This window comes from Psammomys obesus, unplaced genomic scaffold (genome assembly GCF_907164565.1).
Source record: "Psammomys obesus unplaced genomic scaffold, mPsaObe1.curated_primary_1811, whole genome shotgun sequence".
NCBI classification, from domain to species: domain Eukaryota; kingdom Metazoa; phylum Chordata; class Mammalia; order Rodentia; family Muridae; genus Psammomys; species Psammomys obesus.
Genome location: NW_026596120.1, coordinates 8,872,732 through 8,889,270, shown reverse-complemented (window position 1 = coordinate 8,889,270; position 16,539 = coordinate 8,872,732). Strand labels below are relative to the sequence as shown.

Here is a 16,539-nt window from a genome sequence, read left to right as displayed (position 1 = left end):
TATATATATATATATATATATATATATATATATATATATATATATATGCAGCAGTTAGAATGAGACTTCCTGCCACAGGCTCAGTCTGGCACCCAGCTGGTGGCACTATTTGGGTAGGCTAAGGAGGTGTGGCCCAGCTGCAGGAAGTATGCCTTTGGCCGTAGGCTTTGAGGATGCAAAAGCACCACATCACTCACTCTGCACGCTCTGCTTCCTGCTTCTTGTCTAGGACGTGAGCTCTCAGCTTGCTGCTCCAGCTGCCAACGCAAGTTGTCGTGCCAGCCATTCCCCAGAGATGGCACTGAATCCTTATCCTTCCAAAACTGTAAGCCCAAACAAGCACTTCCTTCTACGAGTTGCTTGGTCATGGACTTTTACCAAAACAGTAGAAAAGAACCTAATGATGATGATGATGATGATGATGATGATGATGATAAATGTATGTATGTATGAAACCTGGCAGTGTTTCCTTATAAACTGTCCTCATCAAAATTTCTTGCTCAGAAATAATTTTAGCCATTCAGGGCTAGGAATGTTAGCCCATTGTAGACTGATTGCCTAATAGAAATAGGCCTAGCTTCTGTCATCAGAACCCCTGCCACCACAACAAAGTATCAGTAAAAATTATAGAATCAAACTTCATAGAAATTTAGAATTAAAGACATTTTGACAGAAAATACATCAAAAGTTACCCTTATGTGTCCAGCACACAGAGTCTCCAGGGAACCTGTGGCACTGCAGCTAACATCGATCAGGCTGGCTTTGCGTTTGTAGGCCACACTGACTTCCCAGACGCTCTAGTGAAGTTCACTTGTCTGCATCTGCTGGGAAGAGTGAGCACATGCTGTCAGAAGCTTATGGAGGTAAGGCCGGGAAGGGAATCATATAGGATGACTTAATGTCCACAGTCGTTCCACTTTCATGAAGGCTTCTGTGGGTGGGGCTGCCTCCTTCTGGGTCTCACCCACATCATCACTCATCCTGTCTCCTGAGGGCCTTCATCCTGGAGCCAGCCAGTGAGTGACAGCAGATGTCCAGTGTCAAGCACATGTTTCTCTCTCCAGATTTCATTGGGGTGTGAGCACCACTACTCCAGAGCGAACGATTCAGGAAGTTCAAGGGGAAACTGTATGTTCACCTTAGCCCTGAGGACCAAGGACCACTGTTCGTTGACTGGACGCAGCTTAAAGGACCCAAAAATGAGGTAGTGGACTGCATGATGAATATGCCCTGTGCCTGCTCACTTTTACTAGGCGGATGTGGTATCAGGGGCAGAAGTCCCACTGCACAGGCCTGTGAATATGAATAGAGGGAGGGGTCATCAGATTTCTTGAATGCTTGGCGGACAAGAGGATGTTGTAGAAGTTCTGAAAATGTGGACTTGAATGTTTGTGACAGGAGACAAGAAACAAGAAGGGTGTGGTAAGTTGGCTGGGCAGCAAGGGTATGTGTGTATGTATGTGTGTGTGGATAGTGTGTATTCTATGTCTTTTCTTTTTGTCATGATCAAACTTCAGCCTCCCTAGTTGCTGGAACTACAGGCATGATAGTCTTGCTTCCAAATTTGCATTAAGACAAAAAGGAATTTGTCTCCTCCCTTCCCCCTCCTCCCACTTGAGATCACACAGGTATGTTAAGATCAGCTGCCATAATGGATTACTGTAGCTTGGTGGCTCAAGCTACAAAATTTCTTCTCAGTTGTAGAGATATAAAGTCTGAAATCAAAGACCACAAGCGTCCTGCTGCAGATGCCGGGGGAAGCTTTTACTTGTTTGTTCCTTGGTTCCGTTTGCTTGGAGAACTGTTTTCCAGCTCTCTGCCTAAGGAGATGGTAAGGTGTGTTTCTTAGAGGCAGCAAAAGTATGATTCTTAATTCCTAATCCAACCTGTTCTTCTGGGTCTCTACATTGTTTAATCGGGGTGGTATTGCTCAAAGACCTGGACTAATTCCTTTCATTTTGTCATATATGTTACAGAAAAGTAAATGGTGTTTAGGCATATTAATTTTTATAAATTGTCTTTGTAGCCAGCATTCAGATGAAGAACACAGCCATCAGCCCTGAGACTTCTTTTTTGCCACTTCTGGTTCTTCGTTCCCTCCTACCGTGAGCATTGTGGGGACTTCTAAGGCTTTACATCTGTAAGGGGTATTTTTTTTCCTGTCTCTGGGTCTTACATAGAAGTGATGCACACTTGTCACCCTAACGCTTAGGAGATGGAGGCAAGAAGATCAAGGCCAGCCTGGGCAATGAGACAAAACCAAAAAGAATTAAAATTTTACTGTCAGAATGGTATCTAGAAAACATACTTATTCTCCCCACCAACCTGGGAGGTGGCTAGGGAGTGGGTTACATGCATGATCTTCCTTCCACAGAATCCACACAAAAGCGCTCCTCCGTCATCCCAGCACCCACACAGGGATATGGGTGGCAGAAAGGAGAACCCAGGGAGGTTCACAGCCCAGCCAGCCGACCGTACCGGGCACCAGATCAAGGGGGAGGGAAGGACCACACCTGCGGTTGTCCTCTGACCTCCCTAGGTGGGCAGTGGGAAGTGGGCACTGGCCATGAAAGACTTTCAAAGAGCGGGGGCCAAACCACAGAAGAGCAGAACCATGCATGAGAATGGACCTGGAGCAGCTCCTCTGCCAACGGGCCCCTGTGTGGTGCTGTGCACAGAAACAGTGTCCTCCCTCTGATGGAGGTCCTCTTTTTCTCTGTATTCTCCACCCCTCCACACACACACACACACACACACACACACACACACACACACACACACAATGATGAAAACAAAACACCTTCAGAAACCCACATTCTAAATCACTTTTTTGTTGTTTTTGTTTTTCGAGACAGGCTGACCCTCAAAATACAGAAATCCGCCTGCCTCTGCCTCCCACGCACTGGGATTAAAGACATTTAACACCACACTCACATAAATTAAAATCCTTTCACTTTTTGATTGATTGATTGATTTTTGAGACAGGGTTTCTCTGTGTAGCCCCAATGGTTCTGGAACTCTACTCTGTAGACCAGGCTGACATACAACTCAGAGATCTACCTGCCTCTGCCTTCCAAGTGCTGGGATTAAAGGTGTAAGTGATTTATTTTCATTTTATGTGTATGATTATTTTATCTTAATGGATATATGTGCGCCACATGCAAATCTGAGAGCCATGGGAGCCAGAAGAGGAACTGGATCCCCTGGGCCTAGACTGACAGATAGCTGTGAGGTACCTCATAGATACTAGGAATTGGACCCAGGTCCTCTGCAAGAGCAGCATGCACTAACTGCTGAGCCATCTCTCCAGCGCCTACATCAAATTCTTTGGGTTTTTCAAGACAGGGTAGCCTTGGCTGTCCTAGAACTCACTTTGTAGACCAGGCTGGTCTCGAACTCAGAGATCCAACTGCCTCTGCCTCCGAAGTATTGGGACTAAAGGCAGGCATCACCATGCCTGGCCTAAATCAAATGATTATATGGCATTATTGGATGTTTTTTTCATGTTTTCAGATAGAAGATGCTTCTTGTTTTCTCTGATTCCACCAATTGCATCGTTGTGAACTAGCGGCTTCAAATGCTAGGCCAGCCTATCTGAAGAGGTGAGAAGCACACAAAGACAAACCCACTGTGGGACACAGCCAGCAGCACCAGTTTATTTTACAGTGTTCACGATCACAGTTAAGGTTACTGTTGTGAGATGTTAGTGGTTTGGGTCCACATTTTATTTTCCATCTGAATTAGAAACATTTTACATTAGTTAAAAATAAATTTTTATGAGTCTGAGTCCACATTTTTTCTTGACCATTGGAACATCACAGTTTCAAGTAACAAAAGATACAAATAAAAACATCGAAGACTAAATCTACCGATATGTACATACTGAACACGTTTAATGACCACAGCCATTAGCAAGTCCTGATGTCACCTCTTTGGTTCGGAACCTCACTACCGAGCCGTCACACAGAGAGCTCTGGGACTTCCCGGTTGTCCACAATGAGCGTATGGATGATGCCTTCTTTCCTCTTCCCGCTGCTGACAGCTTTTATGTAACACTCATGGCTCCCAACACTGAAGTGTGTTTCAGTCCCGTCATCTACAAACGCGCCCTAGGACAGCAGAGCAGGAGGCGTCAGTGTCGCAGAAACCCCTCTGCTGGAGAACAATACCCTCTGAAAAAGTACAGGTCATGATGTCAAACTCTGCGACGTCAGAGCCCAGAGATTATGTTTAGAGACCTTGCTGTAATTTCCAAAAGCCTGAGGGGTCTTAAGTTTTGGGAGAAGAAAATTCTATGTCCACAGTGCAGACAACGTTTGCAAAACTAAAAATGGTGAGCACGTCAATAAACATTTCTCGGTTATCCATATCAGCTTACGGACACCGTTTCACTGAGTACAACAGCTGCCAGAGATCATCACTATACTCATTTTATAGACACAGAAATTGAAGAGCAACATATTTAATAACTTCCTGAAGGCCCATCCAGCAAGAGGCGGAAGGGCTCCCACCACAAATCAGCTGCCTCTGGTGGAAGGCTAACACACACCCAGCGTAACCAACAGCACCGATCACTGAGCGCCACACCCTTGACTAATCTGTTCGTTTTGTTTTCTGAGACAGGGTTTCTCTGTGCGAACAGCCCTGGCTGTCCTGGAACTGGCCAGGAACTGTCTGGCTCTGACTAGGCTGCCTCTGCCTCTGCCTCCTGAGTGCTGGGGTTAAAGGTGTGTACCACCACACCTGTCCTTATGGCATTTTTGCTATTTGATTTAAATTAAACATTAAAATTAACCCACCTTCAACTTCCTTTTAGCGCTGCTACTAGAAAAGGTGATATTACATCCAAGTCTCACTGGCTCATATTATATTTCTGTGGAGCGGTACTAACGGGAACTTAGAGGACAGAAGTGGAGTGTGTCAGAAAGCAAGGGAAGCACAATCAGACTCAGAACTTGTTGGCAGAGGCAGGGACTGTGGCTCGGTGCTAGAGGTCCTGCTGGTCCTCACTGTGCTCCTGGGCACTGCAGAGATCCACAGAGTGAGCAAGCCTGGAGTCTGCTCTCTCAGCAACAGCATGCACGCACGCACGGGAGCATGAGAGGAAGTGCGTCCTGGGCTCCCAGCAGCCCCGGTGGGTGGTCTGCAGAGGAAGTGCAATGTGCTCCTCCAGGCTTGTCCTGGGCACTTTGCACTGAGACCTGGAAGAAACCTTTGGAGGGCCAGACAAGGTTTCCCAGCAGAACCCTGCTTCTTGGCAACTTCCCACGCTAGTGATGATACGGGGGGAGGAAACAATGTGTGCTGCACGGGAGCAGCCCCGGGTGTGCACAGACTGGAGCTGGCCGAGGTAGGGAAGCTGCCCACGCCACTCTGGCGCCATAGCGGAAGCAGGCAACGTGGTTACAGAGGGCTGTCTTCACACTGGCTTCCAGGCAGTTACTAAGAACGAGCCCATCCCAGATGAATGCTGTTTCTACCCTACTTAAAGCCACATGCACTTATACTGAAACCCATTATTCTGCGCAAATGACAACACGGTAATATTTCCAGAAACCTACCTTATCATGGTCAGTTTTGGCACGTTGAGGGTAGGAGCTCGGGCCTCACACATGCTAGGTAAGTGCACCACTCTACTCCTGAGCTACAACACCAGCCTTGATTTATTGTTTTAAGATTCCATTTCACTAAACATTATTTTCAGAAGCCAGGCAGAGTGGCACACGCACACCTTTAAGGCCAGCACTTGGTTGGGGGCAGAGGCAAGTGGACCCCTGGGTTCATGGCAGCCTAGTCTGCAGAGCAGGTCCCAGGACAGCCAGGGCAACACAGAAAAGCACTGCCTCAAACAAACAAACAAGGCAAAAGCATTTGTTTTAGATTTTTCAATTGTATATGTCTGCACGTTCTGCTCGCAGGTTTGTCTGCGGACCACAGTGGGCCTGGTGCCAGCGGAGGGGAGAAGAGGGTGCTGGATCACCAGGAACTTGAGTTGTAGATGACTATGGGTGCTGGGAATCCAACCCATCCTCTGCAAGAGCAACAAGCGCTCTTAACCAGTGCGCCGTCTCTCCAGCCGAGTGTACATGCGTGTGTGTGTGTGTGTGTGTGTGTGTGATCGTGCCTAGCTTTTACACGGCACTCGAATCCTAACTCAGGTTCCTGGGCATGCCCTGGCAGTTTACTGACTGAGAGATTTCTACAGCTCTCATCCTCCCCACACTCAGACCTCTTGCCTCCATATTAGCTCAAGAAAAAGGTGGTGGTGGGGGGGGTGTCCACTCACACACACTATAATAAATGAAGGGAACTTACTGCTGTCTCCATTTTTTGACCATTGCACCATACATCCATAGTGTCTTTTTCTGTAAAAGCAACATAAACTTCAAGTTATAATTCTAGATTTCAGGTTAACTCCTTTTTTAAAGTTGGATATGCATATATGTCTAGATTACAATCAACATTCTAAAACTCAACACTTTCAATGTCTTTGAAGCTCCCAAAATTTTGAAGAAACTTTGTGCATCAATGAAACCAAAAGACTTTTTTGAAATCTTTTAAGAGGGTCCTGTCAGAATATGATAAAAGTCTAATTAAACAAAGCAACTTCTGAAGGACAATTTTTGTCAAGAGTTTATGAACAAATGAACAAGGGGGTGAGGAAATTACAAACCCTTACTCATGGGGAATGTGGTGAGCACCAGGGACTAGATGACTTCTCCTGCCTCCTACACTGACAGAGCTAAACGGATGATGGCAGGAAGACCATCCGCCTTGGGGTTTAGAGAAGGCAGACAGCAGGAACTTTACTTTTAGTTTTTTTGCTGGACACTATAAAAATAATCCTATTTTTATAGTGGTTTTACTTTCGAAAAAAACTCCTAGATTATAAGGGAAAATAGATCAAGCATACAGACTCTACAGTATGGAACACAGGGAGAGCACTAGCACGGGGACTCTACAGTACAGAACACGGAGAATGCAATGCTGCCATAGCACTAGCATGAGGACTCTACAGTATGGAACAACAGGGAACGCAATGCTGCCGCAGCAGCAGCCTTAAGCAGCAGTTTGCTACCAGAGTTCCCTGTCAGTGGGAGTCTTCAACTCAGCCTGTCAATATTGGTGTCCTAAAAACTGGATGGAAGACTGTGGTCACCAAGGAGGCAGGTGAGGAAGTGGAGACAGAGAAAGAGAGAGAAAGAGAGACAGAGACACAGAGAGCAAGCCTGTGTTTGTGGCCTGCACAGGCACCAGGATCCAAGGACAAAATCCTGCCCAGGGGTCATGTCTGAGGGTCCAGCCAAGGGTGTGACTCCGGCAGGCCACCTACTGTAGGGGCACAAGGTGAAGGGGCTTCTCTTCTCCCCACTTCCTGAGCCAGACGGGCCCCCGGCTTAAGCTGTAGGAAGCCTTTGAGGAGGGCTAAATGTGACAAAAGGAAAGCAGTGGTGGCCTCAAGGTAATATGTAGGGCCACCCCAAAGGCAGTCTGGATATGATTCTTGCATGGTCAGAGGCAGGGAAACCCAGCTGATCACAGCATGCGGCTGAATATCCAGGGCTAAGATCAGTGACAGGGGAAGTGGGACACGGTAGGTAATTAAGTAGTAATTAAGTAAGTAGGTAATTGGTAGGTAATTAAGTCTATCGACTGAACATGCATACATATTCAGATTATCTAAATTATCTCGAGAGGTTTGCCGGGGAATATGGCTAATCCAGAAGCCATTAAAGAAAAACAGATTCCACCTGAAGACAAATTGTCAAAATCTGCATGACTGAAGAGACCATGGGCGTGGAGCAGCAATGTCACATAATGACAAACCAGCGCTGTGGCGCAAGGCTGTCTCAGCATTCAGAACCAAACCAAAGGAAGGCCCACATTCTCAAATGCACCGACTCTCTAACCCAGCGGTTCTCAACCTTCCTAACGCTCCCACCCTTTAACACAGTTCCTCAGGCTATGGTGACCCCTCCCCTCCGTCCAAGCACAAAGTTATTTCCGTGCCTACTTTGTAACTGTAATTTTGCTGTTGTTATGAATTGTGATGTACATATCTGATATATGACCTCTAAAAGGGCCACGACCCACAGGCTGAGAACTACTGTTCTAAACCTTTCACAGCTAAATAAGTGGTAGGATGCGGTGAGTCTCGACATCCCCGGCTACATCACGATGACACTCAGAAAGATGGTTGGCACAAACTATTAAAAGCTCTAGGAAGGAAAAAAAAAAAAAAATGAGAGTCACACAGACACAAAACTCATTCAAAACAGTGAAGAACAGAAAATATGAGAACAAGGACTTCATAAATTCTGAGGGGAAATTATTTTGCCGTATTCAGGAAAAACAGCAAGCTGGGCAGTGGTGGCACACGCACTCGGGAGGCAGAGGCAGGTAGATCTCTATGAGTTCGAGGCCGGCCTGGTCTACAAAGCGAGTCCAGAACAGCCATGGCTACACAGAGAAACAAACCCTGTCTCAAAAAACCAGCCAAACAAACAAACAAACAAACAAAAAGAAAAGAAAAACAGCAACTCAACTTAGAAGCCAAGAAAAAGTTTATTTCCTTGACCACAGAAATAATTCCTTCAAGATGTACTTCAGTAACAAGATGAAATTGGAAACAGCTGGCAGCAACTGGTTGAACTACTACTGTTCATGAAAATGAGCCTAGGTGGCCACACCGGAGAAGGCCAGAATCTCCTGCTCTCCCACAGACACGACCCAAGAATGAATGGAGGGCTCAGTGCTTTTTATTTATGAAGAAAAATACCAAACAATAGATGTCTGCATTAATATTACTTCTTAAACCCGGGATTTTAATTTTCAAATCCAACCTTATCAAATGTGACATTAGGACACCGCATATAAAACCCAGGGAGCTGAATGAACAGCCGTTTCTGCGGGACAGGAGGAGGACAGCTGTGCTTGCGGTTCTCCGCTTAGGAAAGGGACCACAGAAGTCTGTAGGGCAGGACATCATAATGGCCAGAAGGTTCTGCAGAAAGAGCCGACTTACCCAGAACAACTCTCATGTCCTTGCCGTCCAAATGCAATACCCAGGTGTTGGTGGTCTTTGATCTGTTCTCCATGTACTTCTTGAGGCTTTTCCCATCAATTTCCAGGGTGTACTCATACGCAAAACCACTGACAGCATCTATATTTATGGTGGCTTTGGTTTTTGCGGCTCCGACGTAGAACGTTTCTTTGCCCACCAATTTGAACATCCACTCTTTTCTTATCTCTTCCTGGATGATGACATATAAAGGTTTAAGAAACGCAAGACAGAAAAATTAATACTTAATTTTAAAAGTAGTGTAAAATTTCAGACTGTTCAAATGACAATATTAGCTGTATTTTTATTATTTCGTGTAGAGGTTCCTCAGAGTTAGAAGTTGCTGTCTATGTATTCTGTAATGACCATCAGATTGCTATAGAACCGTGAGAAACAGCCACAGTCAAAACAAAGACAAACACAAACCCCCTGATTTTACTTATTGAGAGGCTGCACTGACAAAACCAAGCTTTGTTGTCAAGTTTACAAAGTCACGTGTTTCCTACCTTCCCATCCACGTACACAACACGTTTGCCTGAGGTGGTCCCATGCTCAAATTCAATCTTGTGGATGCCATCACTTAATGCGACGTCCCAAACAGCTACAAGATCTGTCATCTTTTCCAGACTATAAAGAGGGCTAAAGGAATAAAACAGAGCCATTAAAAGGGGCCAAAAGAGTGGGAGAATGACTAGTCACTCCTTCCACCAGGAAAAGGCCAGATTTTCAAGGTCCTTACAACTACAAAATGATAAAGTGATATTCCTCAAGATACCCCACTCACACGGCATGTAACTGCTTTCTCTCCCGGGCTCTTCCCTTGAAAGACACTATGCAGAGGTGTAGTCTATAATCCCAAAGTCACCTAAATACTAATAAGATTAAGATGTAACAGTTAATCCCGGATAGCACTCTGGGCTGGGCCAGTACATGGAAAGGTTAGAGTCACTACTCTACGAACAACAGCAACAACAAAAAGGCCAGAAATTAGCAGTTTTGCTTTGTTTTACATCAGATTGATCCCAAACAAGAATTCTTCAAACTTTTCAGAACCACTGACGGGGGGTTTGTTTCAACAACAACAATTTAAAAAAGTGTTCTGATCTAACATTAAGAGCTATCATGGAGGAAATCTGATGTTGAGGATAGATGATTAACTAGCTCTGAGTAGTTACGGCAGTTAGGGGGGTCACAGCTGACTGCAGCTGGCCGGTGCTCTCCAGGAACCGGTTCTGCCAGTAAAACATGGGCTCCTCTCCGGGAGATGGAGGCTGTCAGTCCCCTTGCTTTACAGAGGGGGCACAGAGCCCCCAAGGTTTAACCAGGGGGCACTTATTGTCACGATGATAATAAGTGGTAAAAGGAGTAGGCTGCAAGTCTGCTGGATCCAACTGCGTTCTTGAATCTCCCCCTTTGCCTGTTCTACTCTCTTAATCATTTTTAGTGGCTGCTGAGAGTTCTGGGCTGAGAAGGTGCTATGGAGGAGGATTACGGTGGCCGAATCCACACAGGTGACTCACTAACCTCCTCTAAGTCAGGAAGCAGAGCATGCGTTCTGCAGTGACACAGAACGTGTCCCCAACAGACACAGAAGTCTCCGGACCTATCCTGACAACCCCAGAACTTTCAAAACAAGACATTTACCTTTCATCATCTTCAAAGATAGGACTGTCATCTCCAGATGCCATGGTTAGCAACACAGTCTGCAATCCAATTAGCAGCCAGGAAAGAGAAAAGCAGAAATGCAGCAGAGACAGGTTGGAAGCAGCAAAGATGACTACAAAGGGTTTTTTTTGTTTTTAACATTGAGATCCTTTCATTAACTGCCTGCATGTTCCAATGAAGTTGCATTTACATACAGTAGAGGGGAAAGCTTTTGTTTTCAGAGATAGTTCGAGCATACAAATAAGCCAATTCCATTTTTCTATTTAAACATTTACAGTATATATATATATATATATATATATATATATATATATATATATAATTTTTTTTTGAGACAGAATTTTTCTGTGTAGCTTTGGGTGTCCTGGAACTCACTCTGTAGACCAGGCTGGCCTGGAACTCAGATCCATCTATCTCTGCCTCCCACGTGCTGATTTAAGGTGTGTACCACCACTGCCTGGCAAGCACTTATAATTTCGTTTTTTTTTTTTTTAATTTTAAGATTTATTTATTTACTATTTATATAGTGTTCTGCCTGCATGTGTGCCTGCATGCCAGAAGAGGGCACCATATCTCACTATACATGGTTATGAGCCACCATGTGGTTGCTGGGAGTTAACTCAGGACTTTTGGAAGAATAACCAGTGTTCTTAACCTCTGAGCCATCTCTCTAGCCTCATTTATAATTTCTTAAAACATCAGAATAGGGCTGGAGAGATGGCCCAGAGGTTAAGAGCACTGCCTGCTCTTCCAGAGGTCCTGAGTTCAATTCCCAGCAACCACGTGGTGGCTCACAACCATCTATAATGAGATCTGGTGCCTTGTTCTGGCATGCAGGCACAGATGCATGCAGAATATTGTATAAATAATAAATAAATAAACCTTTAAAAAAAAACAGAGGAATAAATTCTAGTTTGTCTTGAATATTACATCATGCAGGAGCCTAAGGAACCGCCCCTGTCCCAGAGGTCTCGCCTAGAACACAGAAAGCCCCAAGGGTTTGAGGCTGTGCTCTAGGAAGCAAGTCAAATGCTAAGATAAACAGCTTTACTCAGCCAGTATGTGAAACTCCAAGCCAATATGTGAAGCATGATGGCGGCATCCATATTCAGGGTGACATTTAAGATCCAAGCTTTACAGTATAGTTTGAAGGCCAACACATAATTTAAAACATTTTCCTCCAGTGAAATTGTGAATTTGTGTGAAGTAGCTAGGAATATATGAGACTGTTCTGTGGGGGCAAAGCTTATTCACTCATTTTCCTAAGTCCTCAGTTATAGGACTCAATCAGTTCAGAAGCAGAGATCAGCTCCAAACACTGACGGAACTGTTTCAGTGTTAGTTACATTTCACAAGCCGGAAGTGCGCCTAGGCCTCCGTGCACAGCAAACACTACATGGAGAAGGCTGGGGAGCTAAAGAACACTCAGAAGCAGACACATGCTAACATGCATAGGGGATGCACGCGAGGAAGCTACAGTGGGCAGCCTACTCCTGCAAAGCTTTTATAAATTTGACTGTGTTTTGCTCCCAAGGCCTACTCCAGTTTTAGCACTCTCCTCAATAAGTGCCTTCCCTGCCAGGATGTCCAAGGGTGCGCTCCCTTCGCTAACAATGGAAGACTGCCAACCCCTTCTGCTGGAAGAAAAGTCAGGTGCCACAAACTGCTTCCAAAAGATTACAGAATAAAGGTTTCTATGCATAGCAACAGAATGCACACAGTGGTATAATATAATGCTGGGGGCATTCTCTGCAAACCACAGGGGACAATGCCATTCAAATTTTGCTATCCAACTTTTAGAGTGTTCCAAGAAGTTCATCTCTCAAACCTGAGAAAGTGGGAGGATTTTGTAGTAGAAAGAACTCCAAACATTACTAAGATGCGCTAATAAAGCACAGAGGCTGGAGAGATGGCTCAGTGATTAAGAACATGACTGCTCTTTCAGAGAACACTAGGTCAGTTCCCACCACCCAAGTCAGGCAGCCCACAACCACCTGTAACTCCTGCAGTAAGAGGGTCTGATGTCCTCGAGACTCTGGCACTTGAGTGCATGCCCATACCCCCACATACATATACACATGATGTAAAACCAAGATTATGCCGGTGGTAGAGCTTACCCCTTTAATCCCACGACATTAAAGGCAGAGGCAGGCAGATCTCTATTAGTTCAAGGCCAGTATGGTCTACAAAAGTGAGTCCAAGGATGGCCAAGGCTACACAGAGAAACCTTGTCTTGAAAAACCAAAAAAGGAAGACAAAACAAAACCCATTCTAAACTATCAACAGACATTCATACAAGCAACAATTAATTCACAGACTACTTAGAAATTAGTGATGTTTCACTCTCCAGTAACTGAAGAGTGCATATCCTAGGAGAAAAGCACCTAAAATGGTCAGAGTAAGCAGCTACCTGGCAAATTATATTTATAATTGTGCATTTCAAACTGAAAAAACCCATATTCACAAATCAATACAAAATTAGTTTCAATGTTTGTTTTCTGTAGATATGGTCAAATAAGAGAAAGCCTGCCTTAATGAAAGTTAGCAATATTTCACTTTTCTCTGTCCATGCTATCCCCAAATGAGCCAGGCGTGGTGGCACAAGCCTGAGATCCCAGCACTCTGGAAGGCAGAGGCAGGCAGACCTCTGTGAGTTCAAGGCCAGACTGGTCTACAAATCGAGTCTAGGACAGGCAACACTACACAGCAAAAACCTGTTGCGGAAAACAAAAATCAAATAAATTAAAAAAAAAAAATAAATCCCCAAATGACTAACAACTTGCTAAGTACTCAGACTCCGTGGAGATAATTTAACTAGAAACTGTATTTCCAAACATCCATTCAGTGTTTCAGACACGGTACTTATCTAATTTAATTGTGATGAGTTCACCAGACAGTAACACCGCCCACGATGATATTTACATGAGCACTGGTTGCAATGCAAGACGATTTTCATACTCTTGTGTTTACATGCTGTTACATACAGGTGACTGACTGAATGCCACGTCAGATCGTAAAACAGCAAAACAACTCGTTACCTGTCCTACCATCTCCCACCTTGAGTAAAGTGTGATTTCGCTGGGTTTCATTAAACCGTCATTCCATGCCCGAGGCAGGTTTCCAAGTAAGCCTTTGCACTACAGAAAGAGAGGAACTACAGAATTCTAGGAAGGGACTACAGAATCCTGCTCTGGACGCTGTAAGATAACAGGCTCCTTCGTTAAGCAACTCGAGTTGAGCTTACCGCAACCCTAGAGCGGTACAGGAATAAATCTGCCCCCAATGCCAACCTGCATTGGAACTAGCGAGAGCCAGCAAGGATGCTGCAGCGGGCTGCTCCCAGGAGCTCCGGTCCACAGAGCACTTACGGAGGGGTTAGCTCGGCCTCCCGCAACCCGGGGAGGTGCGTACGCTCGGTTCAAATCTCCCAGGGGTATTTTGACCAAGGCCACCCGGGACGCGTCAGCGGCTGCACACGGGCTGGACTCGCTGGCCCGAAGCCCGAGAGCCCCGATTGCGCCACGAACGCTGCTCCGAGGTATCGGGAGTGTCTGCAGCTGCGGGGCATCCGCACCGTTGCCAGCGGGGCCGCCCTGCACCCTCCAGGGCCTCCTGCACCGAACCCATCGCGGCTCGCAGTCCGCCGACCCAGGCCTGCCGCCGCGCACCTCGGAGCCCGCTCGGCCGACCCGGGCAGGAAGGGCCGGCCCGAGCCGCCAGCGCCACCTCCCGCGCTCACCTGCCCCGCGCGCCGCCACCGGCTCCCGATCCCACTACGTAGTCGGCAGCTCCCGCAGTCGCACCCGCATGCCGGGCGCTCAGCCTCCCCACTACCTTCCGGGGCCCAGCGAGACCCCCGCCCACCGCCCGAGTGAGCCTGCGCAAGTGCGAGTGTCCTCTCCAGAGGCCCCGCCCACCCTCCACGAGAGAGCCAATTCCCAGTGTCCGCCTCCAGAGGCCCCGCCCACCCTCCGCTCCGGAGCCAATCCGGCTCTTGCCGTGCATCCTGCGGTGCGCCCCGCCGCGCCGCTGCTACCTCGGGCCCTGCGAACCGTAGCTTCTGGGTGGCTTGCGGGGCCGGCGACCCTCTGCAGCCCTCTGCTTGTAGCCACCTCCCGGTTCGGCAGCTCCGCCACAGACACCCTCGGTTCCCACGGCCCAGCTGCCCTTCCATTCCCTGAGATGTGAACGGTCATGATCATTTTGGGTGGAAGAGTCCAGCCTTTGAAACGAGCTCGTCTCTGCAAGATCGCAGGTGACGTTTGGATGTCGAACCTTGCACGTAGTCCAGAGCTTTTTGTTTACCAATTAAGGAGACATTTGAATTTCATTTACTGACAGCCAAACCTTGGGGTATGGGGATAGAGCTGAATAATAGGGCACTTAGTTATCGTGGGTGAGGTCCTGAATTTATTGTTATTATTATTAATTATTATTATTATTTGTTTTTTCGAGACAGGCTTTCTCTGTGTAGCCTTGGCTGTTCTGGACTCACTCTGTAGACCAGGCTGGTCTCGAACTCACAGAGATCCTCCTGCCTCTTCCTCACTGAGTGCTGGGATTACAGGCAAGTGCCACCGCGCCCGGCTGCTCCTTATTATTTTTTTTAATGTATATAATACGTGCGCGCGCACACACACAGCCACCGCACTGTCCCTAGTGTAACCTAATTCTATTGTGAAAACTGAGGCAAACAGTTGAGTAGTCTCGGATACAATCTACCATTAGAGCCTCGTAAAGAGAACTAATGAATGCAGAGAATTTATTTAAAAAAAAAGTTTTATAAAGATCTTAGTTTGATAGTATTTTGTGCTTATTTAGTCGATGTTTAGGAGAACCTCACTATGTGATCCGTAACAGCCTCACACTTGGGATTCCAGACCCTCCTGCCTCAGTCTCCCCAGTTCTTGGACCACAGGCCTATCTACCCAGCACTCAGGAGGCGGAGACAGGAAGATTGAAAGTTTCAGGCTAGCCTGAGCTTTTTTTATAACTAAACCTTGTTTCAAAGTAGTACAATTTAGTGAAGTAGTTTCAGGCAGGATATCTACAACATTGAAGACTATTGGCCTACCTAATATTTTGACAATTCTGACTGACATGGCAATAAATATTTTAAGGAAAGAATACAAATGGGAGAGAACTGGACAGAACAGATGGCAGACACATTGTATCACCTACATAAAAGAGTTTCTATTAATATGTTTTTAAAATACCAAATGGTGTTTTTTAAGTTATTGGTGAAACGTACAAGTAGGATATTAAAAGCACGGGAAATAGAAATGGCCAATTTAAAAAGAGCTTACCTTCTGTTGATCTCCAACACTTAGGAAAAATATTTAAGCTTACCACGGACTCAAACAACTGAAACTCAGAAAGATTTTGTAAGGTCTGAGCAGTTGTCTCAGCATATCCAGGGGCCTCAATCTAATACCCAACACTACAAAACAACAAAGACTTGGTATGCACAAATACGTATACCTATATTTTAATTGTACTAACTATATGCAGATTTATTATTACTGTCTTCTAGACTATAAATACAATATGACTATTTATGTAGCAACTGCATTTGGTATTACAAATAATCCAGTAATAATTAAGTGTCTGGGATTGGGCATATAGGATCTGAGCCAATGCAGGGACATTATATCTGGAATGCTAATGTTCTTGGATGTTTTCTTAGGTGCTGGGGATTAAGTCCAGGGCATCGCACATGCTGGGCATACGTGTGTGTGCCACCGAGTTAAACCTTCGTCCTTCATCCTTAGATTTTAGTATCTACTGGGAATTGCTGGAACTGATTCACCACA

The 16,539-nt window shown here is 45.8% G+C and overlaps 1 protein-coding gene across 2 annotated transcripts; it reads right to left on the bottom strand.

Annotated features, from left to right (window-relative positions):
• Positions 1 to 3,629: 3,629 nt before the first annotated feature.
• LOC129693113 (fas apoptotic inhibitory molecule 1) lies at positions 3,630 to 14,700 on the bottom strand. 2 transcript variants are annotated; one of them, XM_055629755.1, is made up of 6 exons: positions 14,466 to 14,525; positions 10,706 to 10,764; positions 9,568 to 9,700; positions 9,026 to 9,254; positions 6,316 to 6,365; positions 3,630 to 4,109 (listed from the first exon to the last, which is right to left on the bottom strand). In XM_055629755.1, the coding sequence occupies exons 2-6, from the start codon at positions 10,747 to 10,749 to the stop codon at positions 3,960 to 3,962; spliced, it is 606 nt and encodes a 201-aa protein (XP_055485730.1). In that variant the 5' UTR covers positions 10,750 to 10,764; positions 14,466 to 14,525; the 3' UTR covers positions 3,630 to 3,959. The 2 variants fall into 2 exon arrangements, with proteins under 2 accessions (XP_055485730.1, XP_055485731.1); XM_055629756.1 differs by lacking the exon at positions 10,706 to 10,764 and having other exon boundaries at positions 14,466 to 14,700.
• Positions 14,701 to 16,539: the final 1,839 nt, after the last annotated feature.